General features: G+C 32.3%; 2 protein-coding genes across 7 annotated transcripts in view; one reads left to right on the top strand and one right to left on the bottom strand.

The window, feature by feature from the left end:
- Positions 1–16,603, bottom strand: part of LOC114336460 (diacylglycerol kinase theta) — a 338,858-nt gene that overhangs the window by 170,316 nt on the left and 151,939 nt on the right. For all 6 annotated transcript variants that reach the window (XM_050642805.1, XM_050642807.1, XM_050642806.1 and 3 more), the window contains one exon: positions 12,376–12,513. In XM_050642805.1, coding sequence (XP_050498762.1) covers positions 12,376–12,513 — 138 coding nt within the window. The remainder of the gene's footprint in view (positions 1–12,375; positions 12,514–16,603) is intronic.
- Positions 1–16,603, top strand: part of LOC126879629 (uncharacterized) — a 442,662-nt gene that overhangs the window by 375,478 nt on the left and 50,581 nt on the right. The window lies entirely within an intron of this gene.

Here is a 16,603-nt window from a genome sequence, read left to right as displayed (position 1 = left end):
AGCTCAATAACCAGGGGCAATTCCTTTATTAAGGCATATACTAATAGCCTATGAAAAAAAAGTAAAAAAATAACTTTTATGTACACCAAATTATTTGTTAATAAATAGCACTTTTTAAGCGTATAAACAATTACAATAACTCCGTAAAAATTAAATCAAATTAAATAGAAATAAAAAATACGGAAAGCTGGTTAAAATACAAAACTTAAAAAAAATAAAGGTTCTACGACCCTTAGGGGCTGAGATGGCCTTTTTTATAATCACTTTTACGTTAATTAACAAGCTGAAATTAACCAATCTTTTCTAAGAAAAGTCAAAGTTTTAACGAAATTTTTAGCAAGAAAAAAGATTACAAATTGTTTAAACAGGAGTGTTATAAACAAAGAGTAATCGGAACGCAAAATACTCTTTGTTTATAACACTCCTGTTTAAAAAATTTGTAACATTTTTTCGTGCTAAAAATTTCGTTAAAACTTTGACTTTTCTTATAAAAGATTGATTAATTTCAGCTTGTTAAATAACGCAACAGTGATGGGCCAAAAATGGGCCAACTCAGCCCTCATGGGCCGTAGGACCTTTATTTATTTTTTTTAAGTTGTATATTTTAACCAGGTTTACGTATTTTTTATTTCCATTTAATTTGATTTAATTTCTACGGAGTTATTGTAATTGTTTATAAGCTTAAAAAGTGCTACTTATTAACAAATAATTTTGTGTACATAAATATATTTTTTTTACTTTTTATAGACTATTAGTATATGCCTTAACGAAGGAAATGCCCCTGGTTATTGAGATCCATTTAGCCAAATTAACTGGACCAGCCTCAGAAATTAACTCGTTTTTCAAAAAAATTTATAAACAATTTCAATTTCGCAAAAACTATGCAACATATCTGGACCATTTTTTGCACACCATTCAAACACCATAATACCCTCAATTTTAGGTACATTTAAACAAATTTTAATAAACAATAAAATTGTTATTAACAATATTCAAAAACAGCGATTTGTCGTACGTTTTGCAATAACTTTTTTGTTTATTCACCGATTTTCATTTAGCGTATCCCATTCGATGCATCTTTTTTTTCTGAAAAGTTATCTGTGGACGTCAAATCTCTAAATAAACAAGTTTTTAAGTTATGGGCAAAAACCTAAGTTTGACGTTTTGATTGTTTATTTAAAAATTGTTCCACTAAATAATTGATGAATCCCAAGATGGTAGTTTTTTTCTGTAATATCACATACTACACATTTCAACGGTCAAACCGCGTCCTTTCAAATATGTCGAGTAAAAACCTAACTTGGTTGGCCTATATAGAGAATTATGCTCATTTTCATAGTTGATTTTTTCGTGAACAGATTAACGGATCCTGTTAATTTTTTTTTAATTTAGGTTTTTCTTTGGTATTTACAAAGTTGGGCAAAGGTTTACTCAAACTTTTTTAGCCCATACCGGGCGCAAGAAAAAAAATGTATTTCTTATGTTAAGTTTAAGACACCCTGTAGGGAGGAAATGTGGATACATATTAAAAAATAGAAAGGCACATAAGCACATGGAAGCTCTTTAAATAGCGAGAATAATGATAATTATTATTTTCCCCCATAACTCTAAAAATATCGACTACACGAAAAAATTGTAATGAAAGAAATTATAGAAAACCACATTTTCAACAATTTTAGTTCTCATGCTTTTTTTCGAGAAGTTGAAAATGGCGGAGATATTGAGCAAAAACGGTTCCTGTTTAAAATCAAAATGACTGATAATGCAACTTCGGAATTCAGTCGAGATTTTAAATTTACACTACTATTGACCCACCCCAAAAGATTAGAAAAATAAAATTTGAGGCAGCTCGGCATGCAAGGTTTGGCCTGTTATTTGTCTAACCCGACTGCGACTGGACTATCCCTGCTACCTTTGCTATCTACTACATACGAAAATTGTTGTAAGGAAAAAAGTTGGGCGTCTCGTCAAAATGAAGCTACTCACGAAAAATTAGCTTGTTAGTAGTAAATGGTGAAAATAGGCCTAGGATCCCTGACTAGAACCTCCACCATTTTTTTAAATATATGTATTATGCATGCAATTATAATTAAAAAAAAACAAGTTTATTTTATTTGGAGCAGTATTTTATTCTACAGTCTACAGCAATGTGAATAATCATTCCGTAGTTGATATAAAAAACACAAATACAGTGATATAAGACAAGTTTATATTGAAAATAAATAAAGGAGAATAGGCAACGGTATGATATACCACAGACATAGGCAACGGTATGATATTACCACGAAAAATTAGCTTGTTAGTAGTAAATGGTGAAAATAGGCCTAGGATCCCTGACTAGAACCTCCACCATTTTTTTTAATATGTATTATGCATGCCATTATAAGAGACATCCCGGAATAAGGTTCAAGAAGTCGCCCACGTGAAAAGTGGTCCAAATTCTTTTTAACAATTTTTTTAATCAAATTGCAAAAATCAATATTTTTGGCCCGGACATTTTTTTTGTAGGTTTTTTGGACCATTCTAGATAAAAAAGGTCTCGTTTTCGAGTTATAAGGTTGATTGTTTTCGAGTTATAAGCAATTTAAAATTGAAAAAAAAAAACGAAAAATGGCGATTTTCTAAGCTTAAAACTCGGTTAAAAGTTATTATTATAAAAGTCAGAAAGTGACTAAATCAAAGTTTTAATGCTCCCCTACAAGAACCTGAAGAAATGTTTGTCATTATTTTATTACTAAGCTGTTATTTCTAAGTAATAAAAATGAGCGCCATGCACGTGTTAGGCGGTCGTAAATGCTGAGTGCGAGAGAGATGCCATTCCGGCAGTCCAATTGTGCATCTTACTTGCACTCACATTTACAGCCGCGTCAATACGATCTAACCGCCCATTATTATTAATTAAAAATAGCAGCTTAGTAATAAATTTATAACACAGATTTCTTCAGGATCATGTAGCGGAGGCTTTAAATTTTAATTTAGTCAGTTTCTAACTTTCATAATAATAATTTTTAACCAAGTTATTAAGTCTTAAAAAGGGTCATTTTCGCGTTTTTCAAAACTATTGATTCAATAAAAGAAAAAAATAGTCAAAAACTATTCAAAGAGAGAAAGAGTCAAAACTATTGATTTTTGCAATTTGACTAAGAAAAAATTGTTAAAAAAAATAAACCGCTTTTCACGTGGGCCTATTGAATAGTATTGAACCTTATTCTGGGATGTCTCAAGAATGTGATTATGCAAAAAAATCTCATGGGAATATTTTCCCAACGGACCCGCCGTTTTCGCCTTGTCTAATATGATACGCCAGTAAATGGGAGAAAGAATAGGATATTACCTCCGAATTCTATTATACTGCATGGATTTTAATGAAATTTTGGGCCTAGCCTCTATTTATCTCCTAATTCAAAGTCTACCCTATGCCGATGTGTGCTTTTATTTTGGGGGGTGGTTCCCACCTCTTCTCAGGGGTGGAAAATTTGTTGGTTAAAATTATCACGGAATTCGCTGGAGAAACTAATTCTAAGTAAAAACTGTTTTATAATTTTTTTTTTTGAAAACTCGACACTTTTTGAGTTATTCGTGGTTGAAAATTGGCCATTTTCATTGAAACATAATACCTTTTCGAAAGGTTTTTTGCGAATACCTTAAAAACTATGCATCTAACTAAAAAAACTATATTCAACATTTTTGTAAGTTATAAAAAAACAAAGAGATACTTGCCTCCATAACTCTTCTAGTTATAATACAAAAAGAGATATTGTAGGTGAAAATAGTTTGTTTTTTGGACATTCTCAAATTGGTGTATTCAACTTGAAATAACAGAGAAACGCTCGATTTTAGGTGTATAATTCTACCAATACCTTTTGTAGTACTCGAAAAGACCTTTAAAATGAGCTATATTAAAGGTCCATTACATTAAAACTAAGCGAGATATGCTGCAAACAAAATTGATAACTAATGTGTTTTAAGAAAAAATTGGAAGTAATTTTAACCCCCATCCACCAAAATGTAAATGCATCGTCTTTCTTCTACAAAACCTTTCACTATAGTGTTATTTCTATGTTCAGCAAGTTGGATGGGTTTAAAATGAATGGTTTTTGAAAAAAAAAAGATCAAATTATAGAGAGCATTTTTAAATTTTCTTAAAAATTTTCCTTTTTCTCTATGTAACTTGAAAATGATAAGAGATACAGTAATGAAAAATAAAAAGCAAATTTTTATCTGAAAAAACCCTACATTTGTGTGTGGTATCTTTTTTTCGTATCTCTTATCATTTTCGAGTTACATCGAGAAAAAGAAGATTTTTAAGAAAATTTAAAAATGCGCTCTATAATTGGATCTTATTTTTTTTCAAAAACCATTGATTTTAAACCAGTCCAACTTTTTAAACATTTAAATATTTCTATAAGAAAAAGTATTGTAGAAGGAAAACGATGTATTTAAATTCTGATGGATGAGGGGTTAAATATACTTCTCATTTCTTCTTAAAATACATTAGTCATCAACTTTTTTGCAGAATATCTCACTTAGTTTGAATGTAATCGACATTTGGTATTGCTCATTTCAAAGGTCTTTTCAAGCACTATAAAAGTGGTAGGTATCATTATACACCTAAACTCGACCGTTTCTCTGTTATTTCAAGTTAAATACACCGATTTGAGCATGCAGCAAAAAAACAAACTCTTCTTACCTACCATTACCCCTTTCTATTCTAACTAGAAGATTTATGAAGGAACGAATCTCTTTTTTTTATAACCTACAGAAATATTTTATATAGTTTTTTTGTTAGATGCATAGTTTTTTAAGGTATTCACAAAAATCCGTCCGAAAAGGTGTAATTTTTCAATGAAAATATTCAATTTTCAACCACGAATAACTCAAAAAGTATTGAGTTTTCAAAAAATAATTATAGAACAGTTTTTGCTTAAAATAAGGTTCTATAGCGTCTTCCGTGGCTATTTTAACCATAACATTTTTCACTCCCGAGAAGTTTCTCGGGATTTGTCTTATTTCTAGTTACAAAATAGACTTCAAATGTAGGATTTAACTAAGCCCCCAGAAGTCCAAAATTATGAACTTTACTAGGAGGTATTCAGAAGGGTTGGATCCACTAAGTGTAAGCGGTACACATTTAAAAATGGTAGGCCAAGTAAAGAAGTTAAATATCCAGGAACAACAATAACCAACAACAACAATGTAGAACGAGAAATTGAAACGCTAATACTGGGGGGAAACAGATCTTTCTATGTAATGCAACATCTAATTTGGTTAAAATTTCTTTAATAATTTGTAAAAATCCAGATGTACAAAACCTAATACGACGATCAGTCGCATATGGAAGCGAAAAATGGACGCTGACAAAAAAGAAGTAAGTATATAAATTTCTCGTGTAGAAACGTAAAATCCTTCAAGTAATATATGGCCCGTGCAGAGAAAGCGTGACAAACGAATGGAGGAGCAAACACAACAATGACGTTCTGGTGAGGAAAATCTAGTGAGGTATATAAAGACCAATATACTAAGACAGATAGGACCCGTGTTACTACCGTATAGGGCTTTTCATCGATTGTCATTTGTTTCGAGCTTCTGTCATGTGCCACATAATATTACTATATCTACGTCATACGTCTTCGGTTTGTATCATTGGTAATACCAATAACGTACGACGTAGATATATTAATATTATGTGACACATGACAGAAGCTCGAAACAAATGACTGTGAATGAAAAGCCCTATTAATGACAATAGCCTTATAAACAATGTGTTTTTGGAAAGACAGAGATGGGAGAAAATCTATAGAGAGACTAGAAAAAGGTAAAAAGATGCAGTCAGATATAATCTGGAGAAAATGTAAGACAATAGTTTCAAAGGACCGATGAACATGGAAGGCAACAGTAAACGCGTCAAAGACTCATGAAAATTAGGGTAAAGTAAAGTAAAGTGGGGTAATATTAAACACTAAGCGTACTTGGAATTAGCAGATAGACCGAATAACCAAACTACGTTAAAGCTATCCAGATGCACTCATGGAAAAATGTAGGTTTTAAAATCAGGTATGTTATATTAGATTTATAACACAGTCGTCAAACCAACAATTATATATGAATCAGTTATATGGTGGCAAAAGGTGCAGCAGAAATTTGGAATCCTCAAACTAAGCAGTGGCTATGAGGGGCACATCAAAGGAAGCTATGAAGATCCTACTGGACCTCTCCTTTACACATAATTATCAGCGGGAGGCGAGAATAATTTCTGACTGAATTGACTTCTGATCCCATAAAAAACTATAAACAGTAACCTGTCTACTTACTACTAAAATTATTAATTTAAGTTTAAGTTTTCAAACGTAATGCGGCAAGTATTCAGCTAATAATAATACTGAAATAAGTATTTTAAAGTTTCTGGACTGAGAACTGGGATCTATGCAAATTTTATTGAAACGAACTTGGAACAAGCAAATGAGCTAGTATTTTTACCATTAAATCTAATTATTTACAACATGAAATTTGTCCGACATTTTTAATGAAGTTTGTCCCTGGAACGTCATACAATCTATGAGAACATTCACCGACCCAGAAATTATTAATTTAAGTTATATAGTTGTCTGTTACATAGTAAATAGTCACTATGTTGTTGTGTATTTCCGGAAAAGTTTCTTCTCTTTTTATGTATATTTATATACAGCCAAACTTATATGGAATCACTATGTATTTCAAACCAATAATAATTTTTTTTTGAAAATACTTGTTACTGTTATACAATCAGATAGCACAGCTTGGTACGTTATAGATTATTTGCTTTAGTTGTTAAATGAGCGAAAATAAATAAACTAACTTATAGCTGCAGTGGTAGGGTAACACAGAACACAGGGCGTTGTGTCAAAAATCTCTGCTAGGTATCATAAGTTTAGGAAAGCTTAAATATAGAGCAAGCAAACTTGCCAAAAAGTAACAACGGTTCGTCACGATTCCAGCTTTTGGAAGTTACAGGTATCTGTAACTTTTTCCCATTTCGCCGTCGAGCCATTTCGCCGTCGCCGTTTCGCCGTCGAGCCATTTCGCCGTCGCCGTTTCGCCGTCGAGCCATTTCGCCGTCGCCATTACTTGTATATAAATTTTGAATGGTTTTCGAACGATTATATTTCGAACACTTTTGCATAATGAAGTTTTTTATTTTTGATACAGTAAAAATAATTGAAATTGAAATCCCTTTTCTCAATATTGTTTATTTCCGGGAATCTGATAATAGTCATATTTTTAATACTGTAAATATTTTATTTTTCAGACGAAAACAATGTATAGTTGAAAACGAAAATATAACTTGGTTTAACTACCAACATCAGCATTTTATTTACACTGACATTTAGTATAAAAAAAAGTTAGTATGTTATCACGTTCTTGTAAACTTAACCAATGCCGGGATGGCGACGGCGAAACGGCCGACGGCGAACTGGCTCGACGGCGAAACGGCCGACAGCGAACTGGCTCGACGGCGAAACGGCCGACGGCGAAGTGGCTCGACGGCGAAACGGCGACGGCGAAATGGCGACGGCGAAACGGCGACGGCGAAATGGCGACGGCGAAACGGCGACGGCGAAACGTCCCAGTCCGGATATAATATACTATGATTATTTTAATTTTTAAAATCGACCTGTCCGAGCGTTTTGCTTATGTGCTAAAAATAAATGAGTTAATATGGGGGGAGGGGGTGACACTTATTCCAGCGCACTGTATAAAAGTATACAGTGAGGACATTGTGTTTACCATTAAACGCATTAAATTGCAGTATCTGGGACACGTTATGAGAAATCAACACCATTACTCCCTACTGCAGTCCATATTGCAAGGTAAAGTCAAAGGTAAGCGAGGACCCGGTAGAAGGAGAATATCATGGCCACGGAATTTGAGAACATGAATTAAAAAAATCTCAACGGAACTGTTTCGTGCCATAGCGAGCAAGGTTATAATTGCCAATATGATTTCCAACATCCCAAATGGATAGGAACCAGAAGAAGAAGAATAATTCCAATCATGGCTGTTTTTTGATCTTTCATAGCAAGCTTTACATCTCATTTTCTTATCATTATCAAGTAAAACATGATTTTCGTGGATTTGATTAGGCGTAGGAGGCGTTGTAGAACTTTCGTCCAAAAAATGAGTATGTAACAACTTGTTCCTTGAATTTCGTGATGGACATTTTTTTCTTTGTTGCCAGCTAATGTAAACAATACGCATTTATTATCGTAGTTCATGTTAGTAATTCTACTGCTAATTTTCAGTACCATTTGCTTCCTTTTCGTAAACTAGTAGAATATGCCTTCAACTTCAACTGATCAGAAAGCCCTACAAAGGCTTTGCATTTATTGTGGTGTAACATTGTTACCGGTTTTTCTATTTCCTCGTCGCGTCTTTTGTTGTATTTTTTCTTTTCTGTTTCTTTATCCTGCTACTACATCGCATAATATTGTAATTGCTAATAATACCACAGCTGCAGCTGCAGCAACGTTCTCTTTCACTTGGCATTTTGAAATAAAGTTAAATGGTTCAATCTCAATCAAAAACACTCACTACATCACGGACCTACACAGACTGTCGCGGATCATGGGAAGACCTCTAGTCCAGGGCGCATCTGTTTTGAGATGGACGTTGAGAGGTGACTCAATTTTTTTTGCAGAAACTGCTTGAAAATAACTCAAATAATAATATTTGAGTTATCCTCCCACTCAAAATGGTCCGGAACATTGTTTTAATAATCAAAGTGTCAAAATATGAAGGAGAAATTCCATATTTTTATTGGTTTTTTGATTATTAGTCCAAGTAATGAAGCTTAAAATACGACAAAACCTCGCAATTTTTACAGAATGGATCGATTTGCTTGAAAATTTGAGAATAAGTAGTGGATAGTCCAAGGATCAAAATCTATATGAGGCCGAAAGGCGCTTTTACCATGGGGGTGGTTGCCACCCCATCTCGGGGGTGGAAATTTTTTATTTTAATTTGACCACAAAAGTTGGTAAACACATTCATTCTAAGCAAAAAACGTTCTATACATTTTTTTTGATAAAGGTAATAGTTTTTGATTTATTCGCTATCGAAAGTGTTGGTTTAAATCGAAAAAATCATTGTTTTTAATCAGTTTTCTGTTAATAACTCAAAAAGTTTTCGTTCTATCAAAACAAGTTTGCTTAACAAAAATGTACCTTTTGAAAAAATAAATAAAACCGTTTTTTATAATTTGCTTTAAGACCAATAGTAATCGAGCTATACTTTATAATATGTTAGCTCTTCTCCGTAAAATGCTAAATATTGTTGTTTCAAAGTCAAAAGACGGGAAAATTATGCATTTTTCGAGGATAACTTGTTCAAGCTAATTTAAAGTATTTAAAAATATCTATCTCCAGAAAAAAAAATAGTCCCTAGCTCAAAAATTAAGTGACTTATAGTAAAAAGATTGTCAGTCCCTATTTTTTTCAGCGAAAAAATGATCGGAAACTTCCCCCTACTCTCCACCCTAATTAAAATTGGTCATTAACCTTATTTGGTCTTCTTAATTTATGTCTTATTAATAGGTTCTAGAGGTTTGACCGGCTTAGAATGATTAGTTTTTAAAAAGAATTGAGTTAAAAGCGAGTAACGAATTTTTCTAATTTGGTAAAAAATGCCCTTTTCTTCAGAATAGAAAGATTAGCATCAGAGTTACGAAAAATATTTAAATACAAAATTGTAGTTTATTTAATTCCCAAAAAAAATTTTTCTACGGCAAAAATTGAGTGAGCTATTGAAAATTAAAACTTGTAATAACATGCAAAAATCACCTTTACCAACCCCTTCAAAGTCACCTCTTTTTGCGAATGAGGATTTTAAAAGGATTTAATATTGATAGCATTATAGGTCCTGTAAAAACCTACAAAATTCTTTTTTAACAAACTTTCTAGGATAAAAAATAAAAAAGTTACTGTTAAAAAATTAATATATTTTTTTGAAAAAAAAAACAAGATATTCAATTGGAAGCATAATAATGTAAGTTAGCGGTGTTCTTAGTCATCGGCCTTATCCATTCTTCTTTATTTATGTATTAATAATATATTCCAGAAGTTTGACTGGCTTAGAATGATTATTTAAAAAAAAATGGAGTTAAAAACGAATAACGAATTTTTGTAGTTTGGTAAAAAATGCCCTTTTCTTCAGAATAGAAAGATTAGCATCAGAGATACGAAAAAATATTTAAATATAAAATTGTAGCTTATTTAATTCCCAAGAACTTGGATTGGAAAACTTTTTTCTACGGCAAAAATTGAGTGAATAGTAAATGAGTATAATACCGAAAAACATTGATTTTTCGATATAAAACTAACACTTTCGATAGCGAATAAATCGAAAATTATCATTTTCATCAAAAAAATGTATAGAACATTTTTTGCTTAGTATGAATGTTTTATCAACTTTTGCAGTCAAAATATAATAAAAAATTTCCAGCCCCGAGATGGGGTGGAAACCACCCCCATGGTAAAAGTGCCTTTCGGCATCATATAGATTTTGATCGTTGGACTATCCACTACTTATTCTCAAATTTTCAAGCAAATCGATCCATTCTGTAAAAATTGCGAGGTGAAAAGCTTCGGTTCCTGGACTATATAACTTTAAAACTATTCATTTATGAGAAAAGTTGTACCGACATAAAAGTTGAGTAATTAAATTTCCTACAATATAGAATTGGTTAAAGATTTAAAAAATAGTCAGCCTTGTTGCAAAATAGCAATAATTGCGAAAAAAACCATACAAAAACAAGTATTCGCATTTTACGTTTTTCAACCATTTATGCTACACTTAGGACCTTCATATTTTACCCAGAAAAACTTTATGACATAGTAAAACAACACTGTAAATTTCATTAAGATCGGTTTAATAGATTTTGCAAAAGAAATTTGGCAATCCAGCTTTCACAAAAAAAAATTCATTTTTTTAAATGTTGCAGGACTGAAAATAAAGCAGATAGCAAGTTGAATTTTTTTGGCTTATAGAAGTGTACTGTACCTTTCACCTGCAATTTGCAAAATTAAAATAGATTAATTACCACGGAGTCAGGAAATTTTTTAAATAAACATTAATTTTTGGTGCTACGCGCAGGACAGCGGTGTTTGATCCACCAAAATTTCTTAGAATATTTATCTAATATATTATTTTCTTACTCTATATTTTGTTGTATTTTAATATTTTAATTCCACAAAAATCAAACTAATTTTATTATTGTTTGTGAAATATTGTTTAAACAATTGCATATGTTTAAAAATAATAAACTTTTATTCTCTAAGTTAAAATATATTAACAAAGAAAGTTTTTGCTAAAAAACTGTTATTTCAAAGGATATAGTATGTGTTTTTATTTTGCAATAAACAAATTTATTTATTTATATCGAAATGTAATAAAAATTAAAATGTAATAATCATTATCAAAGGTCATTGGAATGCCCAATCAGAGCAAACTATCCGCAGTCCTGCTCGTAGCACCAATAATTATTAATGTTTATTTAAAAAAATTCCTGACGCCGCGCGTCGTGGTGGTTAATAGATTTTAGTTTTGCAAATTACAAACGAAAGGTACAGTACACTTCTATAAGCAAAAAAATTTCAACTTGCTATCTGCTTTATTTTCAGTCCTGTAACATTTTGAAAAAATGTATTTTTTTGAGAAAGCTGGATTGCAAAATTTATTTTGCAAAATCTATTAAACCGAGCTTAATGAAATTTACAGTATTGTTTTACTGTATCATAAAGTTTTTCTGTGCGAAATATGAAGGTCCTAAGTATAGCATAAATGGTTGAAAAACGTAAAATGCGAATACTTGTTTTTGTATGTTTTTTTTTTCGCAATTATGGCTATTTTGCAACAAGGGTGACTATTTTTTAAATTTTAAACCAATTCTATATTGTAGGAAACTTAATTACGCAACTTTTATGTCAGTACAACTTTTCTCGGAAATGAATACTTTTAAAGTTATATTAAAAAAACTAAGAAAAAAATCGAATTTTTCGTTCATTTTTTGACATTTTGATTATTTAAACAATCATCCGGACCTTTTTGAGAGGGAGGATAACTCAAATATTATTATTTGAGTTATTTTCAAGCAATTTCTGCAAAAAAAAAACAGTCTTCGGCTGTGCGCGATGATCAGTAAAATCGCAGACCGTAGGAAGGAGCTATGACTTTTCCGTGCCTGTGCATGGGAATTACTTCATTTGAAAACCACAGAAGCGATCTTGACTGTACCGTATCTGACTGTGACTTGACTGTTGGTATGAATCAACCTTCCGGAAAACATTATTATGAGGTTACTCTTCCCTTCCCCTGTGCACTTATTTCTTTTCATTCACTTACCTTCATCGCGTTCCTCCTGGTTCTTGTTTTGTTTATCCTGACGACTATCGCGAGTTGGAGCGTGTGTTTGTGCATAATCTTCTGAGTCCCTATACCTGCCTGCATCGCCGCTGCTAAACTCCTCCGAAGTACTTCGTGCTGAAATATAAACGATCTATTAGATTTGCCCAAAAATAAAATTATTTTTCATTTTTTGTTTTTTATTAAAATTAACTTCTAAACGTTAGTAACTTACAAAAAAAAACAAGAATAATCAAATCCAAAAAATATTGTTTTCAGTTTGTTGACGATTCCATTTGTGTTAATATAAACAAATCGTCAGAACTTGAAGATATAGTCCTTGGGCCCACCATTTACCTCCCTCATGAGACTATTTTTATTCAGGTATTCATGTGCAGTCGGACTACTTTTCTATTTCCGAAAGTTTTCGGGAGGGGGGTGTTTTTTGTAAATATAGAGGTCTCTAAACTTTGGTGCGTCGGACAACAGGAGCACCCTTAAAAATTTGTCGGACAATATTACCAGGACATAAAATAAACTAAAATGTAGCAATTATCGCGGAATATCAGTAACAAATACAATAAGCAGAGTATATACAAAAATTTTAAGAGAACTGATTGAACAAGAATACTCAGGATACGAAGAAGAAGAACAATGCGGGTTTAACGCCGAAAGGTCCTGTACGGATAATGTATTTTCGTTAAAACAAATCATCGAAAAAAAATTAGAACGGAATAGGCCAATACACCTAGTTTTTATAGATTTGCAAAAAGCATATGACAATATACCGATACCGAAACTATGGGAAGTACTGCAAAACTCCAACATTAACTTTACTCTCATAAAAGCTGTCCAAAATTTATACAGTGACATGAAATCTGCAGTAAAATTAGGAAACAAAATAACAGATTTGTTTAAAGTCAACAAAGGTCTCAGACAAGGATGTTGCATATCACCGAGTCTGTTTAAGATTTATGTCGCCAAAACCCTTACAATATGGAAAAGAAAATGCAGTGGAATGGGCATCCAAATCGACGACAACACCTGCCTGTACACCCTTTGCAGACGATCAGATAATATGTGCAAACGATAAAAAAGATTTGGAATATATGGCTCGCAAATTGAAGGAAGAATACGAAAAATGGGGATTGCAGATGAATGTAGAAAAAACACAATATTTATGCCTAGGTGAGGATTCAACTGATATAATATTGGACAATAATCAGAAAATAACTAGCTGTGATAAATATAAGTATTTGGGCATTAATTTCAACAAGGAAGGTACTGACGATGCAGAAATTAAGAGCAGAATAAATAAAGCAAGAACGATAATTAAATCATTGAACGGAATTTTGTGGAGTACCGAGATAGGGAAACAAAGAAAAATGCGAATATACAACACCATGATTAAGAGCACATTGGTATACGGATCCGAAACATGGAGAATAAAGGAACATCAAAAACGAAAAATAGAAGCTACTGAGATGGACGCCCTAAAAAGAGTAAGTAGAACATCGAGATTGGACTGGGTTAGAAATGAGGAAGTAAAGCGAAGAATGAATTTAAAGGAAACGGTTGTAGAATGCATTGAGAAGAAACAATTAACGTGGTACGGACATGTTCAGAGAATGGGGGAGGAAAGACTGCCAAAGAAAATTATGAAATGGATACCTACAGAAAACAGAAAAAGAGGAAGGCCAAGAACGACATGGATACAAGGAGTAAGACGATCAATGAGTGTACGAGGATTAGAAGATGAAAACTGCAATGATAGAAGATACTGGCAACAAGGCATCGGACAACGTCGGAGGACGTTTTGAACCCGAATTTATATATACAATATTACCATTAAATTGTAAACAATTGTATCAAACAATCCTGCAAAAAAATCATCTTTTATGACTTCATAGTGCGCCACCCATAGGAGGCGTAAAGAGTCATAGAATTTATAGCCTTACGACTGAATTTTGCAGGATTGTTTGATAACAATATTTACAATTAATTGGTAATACTGTTCGACAAATTTTTAAGTGCACGCCAGTTATCAGACGCAGCAAAGTTTAGACTAGTTAGTTTAGTCTATATTTACGAAATGGCCCCCTTCCGAAAATTTTCCGAAATAGAAAAGTTGTCCAACTCGACATAAATAATTAAAAAAAAAGTCTCGTGAGGGAGGTATGATAATACAGTGGAACCCCGATAAACCGGAAGTCCAGCTAACCCGGATCGATTTTTATCAGACAAACATTTCAACAATAAAAATGTATGTAATATAATATTTGAGAGATAATGGGTATTTGTGTAATTTGAACTTACTACATATACGATAGTAAAAATTACTCATGGCACACGACGTTCATTGTCGTGTTATCGGAAACAACAGGCACCTGTAGTATCCTTTATTTATTTCAAACTGTCTTAGCATTGTTTAAAAAAGACTAAAAGACTATTAAAAAAATTATTTTTTAAACAATGGTCTTAGTCTTCACTGTTATTAAATAACATAACATATTGTGTGTAGTACAGTGGTATTGTTCGCTTCCCTTCTGTAATCGTTCGTAAATCTATTCAGATTTTGTGTTTGCGTATTTTTTTGTCTAGGTAATGGCAACAAAACGTAAAAATGTTGTAGTGACAATGGAAAAGAAACTAGAAGCATTAGGTAGAATTGATAAAGGCGTAATTGATACGTAATTTAGATGTGTACTGTGCATATATATTTCATGCTATTTCAATTATAACAAAGTTTATCTGTAAGTATACCGTATTTTATTAATTTTTACCATTTTCTCCAGCTAACCCGTATTTTCGATAACCCGGATCGGCCGCGGTCCCGATTAATCCGAGTTAACGAGGTTCCACTGTAAATCTGTTTTTATTGGGCGCAAGACCTAATATAAACATTGGAATATATTACAAGCTTTTTTTGATCACACAGTGGAAGAACCACAACTAAACGATAATTAAAATACGGTGTACTAAATATTGTTGGACCAAATTAATATCGGGAAAAACGACGCAGGGTCGCAGGTACCAATAAATAGGTACGTGAGGAGGAATTGAAATTAAGTTAGTATGCGGTATCTTAGCTTTATGATTTATGTAAAGCACAAAATTTTTCACTTTATATTCAATATTATTGGTATAATTGAGAACAAAACTACAATAACATAATATAGACAAAGAGCTAGTGCACCTTGCGAGTAATGGTATGTCTGTAAGGCTGAAAATTCTTATACTGATGGTTCATAGCATACTAAGTACGGTAACCATCACCTGCCACGCATCAGCCCTTTTTTATACTAATTTTGTTCATTCACTGTGAGCTTAAAAAAATAACAGGCGTTTTCGACCAGCATAAGTAGGTACCTAACAGGTGAATCGAAAGATTTGTCATTTACAGGGTGTCAGTAAACAAGTGCAACAAAATTTAGGGGGTGATCCTGCTTAAAAAAAATGGGAATTTATTATAATTATGTGCGTAAGTGCTTCGTTTCCGTGAAACTGGGTGTTAAACTTTTTGTTATAAACTGACGATTTAGTTATTACTCTGAAACCGGTTGAGATATGAAAATTAAATTTCGTGGGTTTTAAGAGGTAGTTGATAATTTAATAGTAAATTTAAATATTTAGTACTAAACAAGATAGTTCAAAATAAAATTTGAGTATCGTTTGATATTAATTTATTATTAATGATTTAACAACTAATGTTAATTCACTATCGATACCTACAGTTCCAGAAAAACTTTGAGCAGTCATTTTTTTAAATTTAAATCCAAAGAAGTATAGCTTCTTACGTGCGTACACGAGTACACACACTCTTTTTTTTATAAGCGCAAAGCTACAACAAATGTTCAAAATGACCTCACTTAAACGTGACACAAGATTTAACCTACCCTACCTACCCAATGATTTGGATATACTGTATCAAAGTGATAACATACATTAATATTAAAATAGGTTGGTGCATCATTATGCATGAACCATAAGTGTTGTCTGAGTTGTAGAGAAATTTCTTTTGAAAAGAATAAGTAATTACTTCTGTAGGAAACTGAGGTAAGATTCGCCTGTTAGTCATTATGAGGAGAAATATGGACAGATTCAATGATAAATTGAAATTTCAAATTTTACAATTCACAATAAAAACAACAGTACAGGTACACAGTAAAATCTTTCTACAGAAGCAGTACAGGTATGGTTTATACACAGTATACAGTACCACAATTAT

Source organism: Diabrotica virgifera, chromosome 2 (genome assembly GCF_917563875.1).
Source record: "Diabrotica virgifera virgifera chromosome 2, PGI_DIABVI_V3a".
In the NCBI taxonomy this organism is placed as follows: Eukaryota; Metazoa; Arthropoda; class Insecta; order Coleoptera; family Chrysomelidae; genus Diabrotica; species Diabrotica virgifera.
Note: the sequence above shows the minus strand (reverse complement) of the source record. Positions and strands in the feature narration are given on the sequence as shown.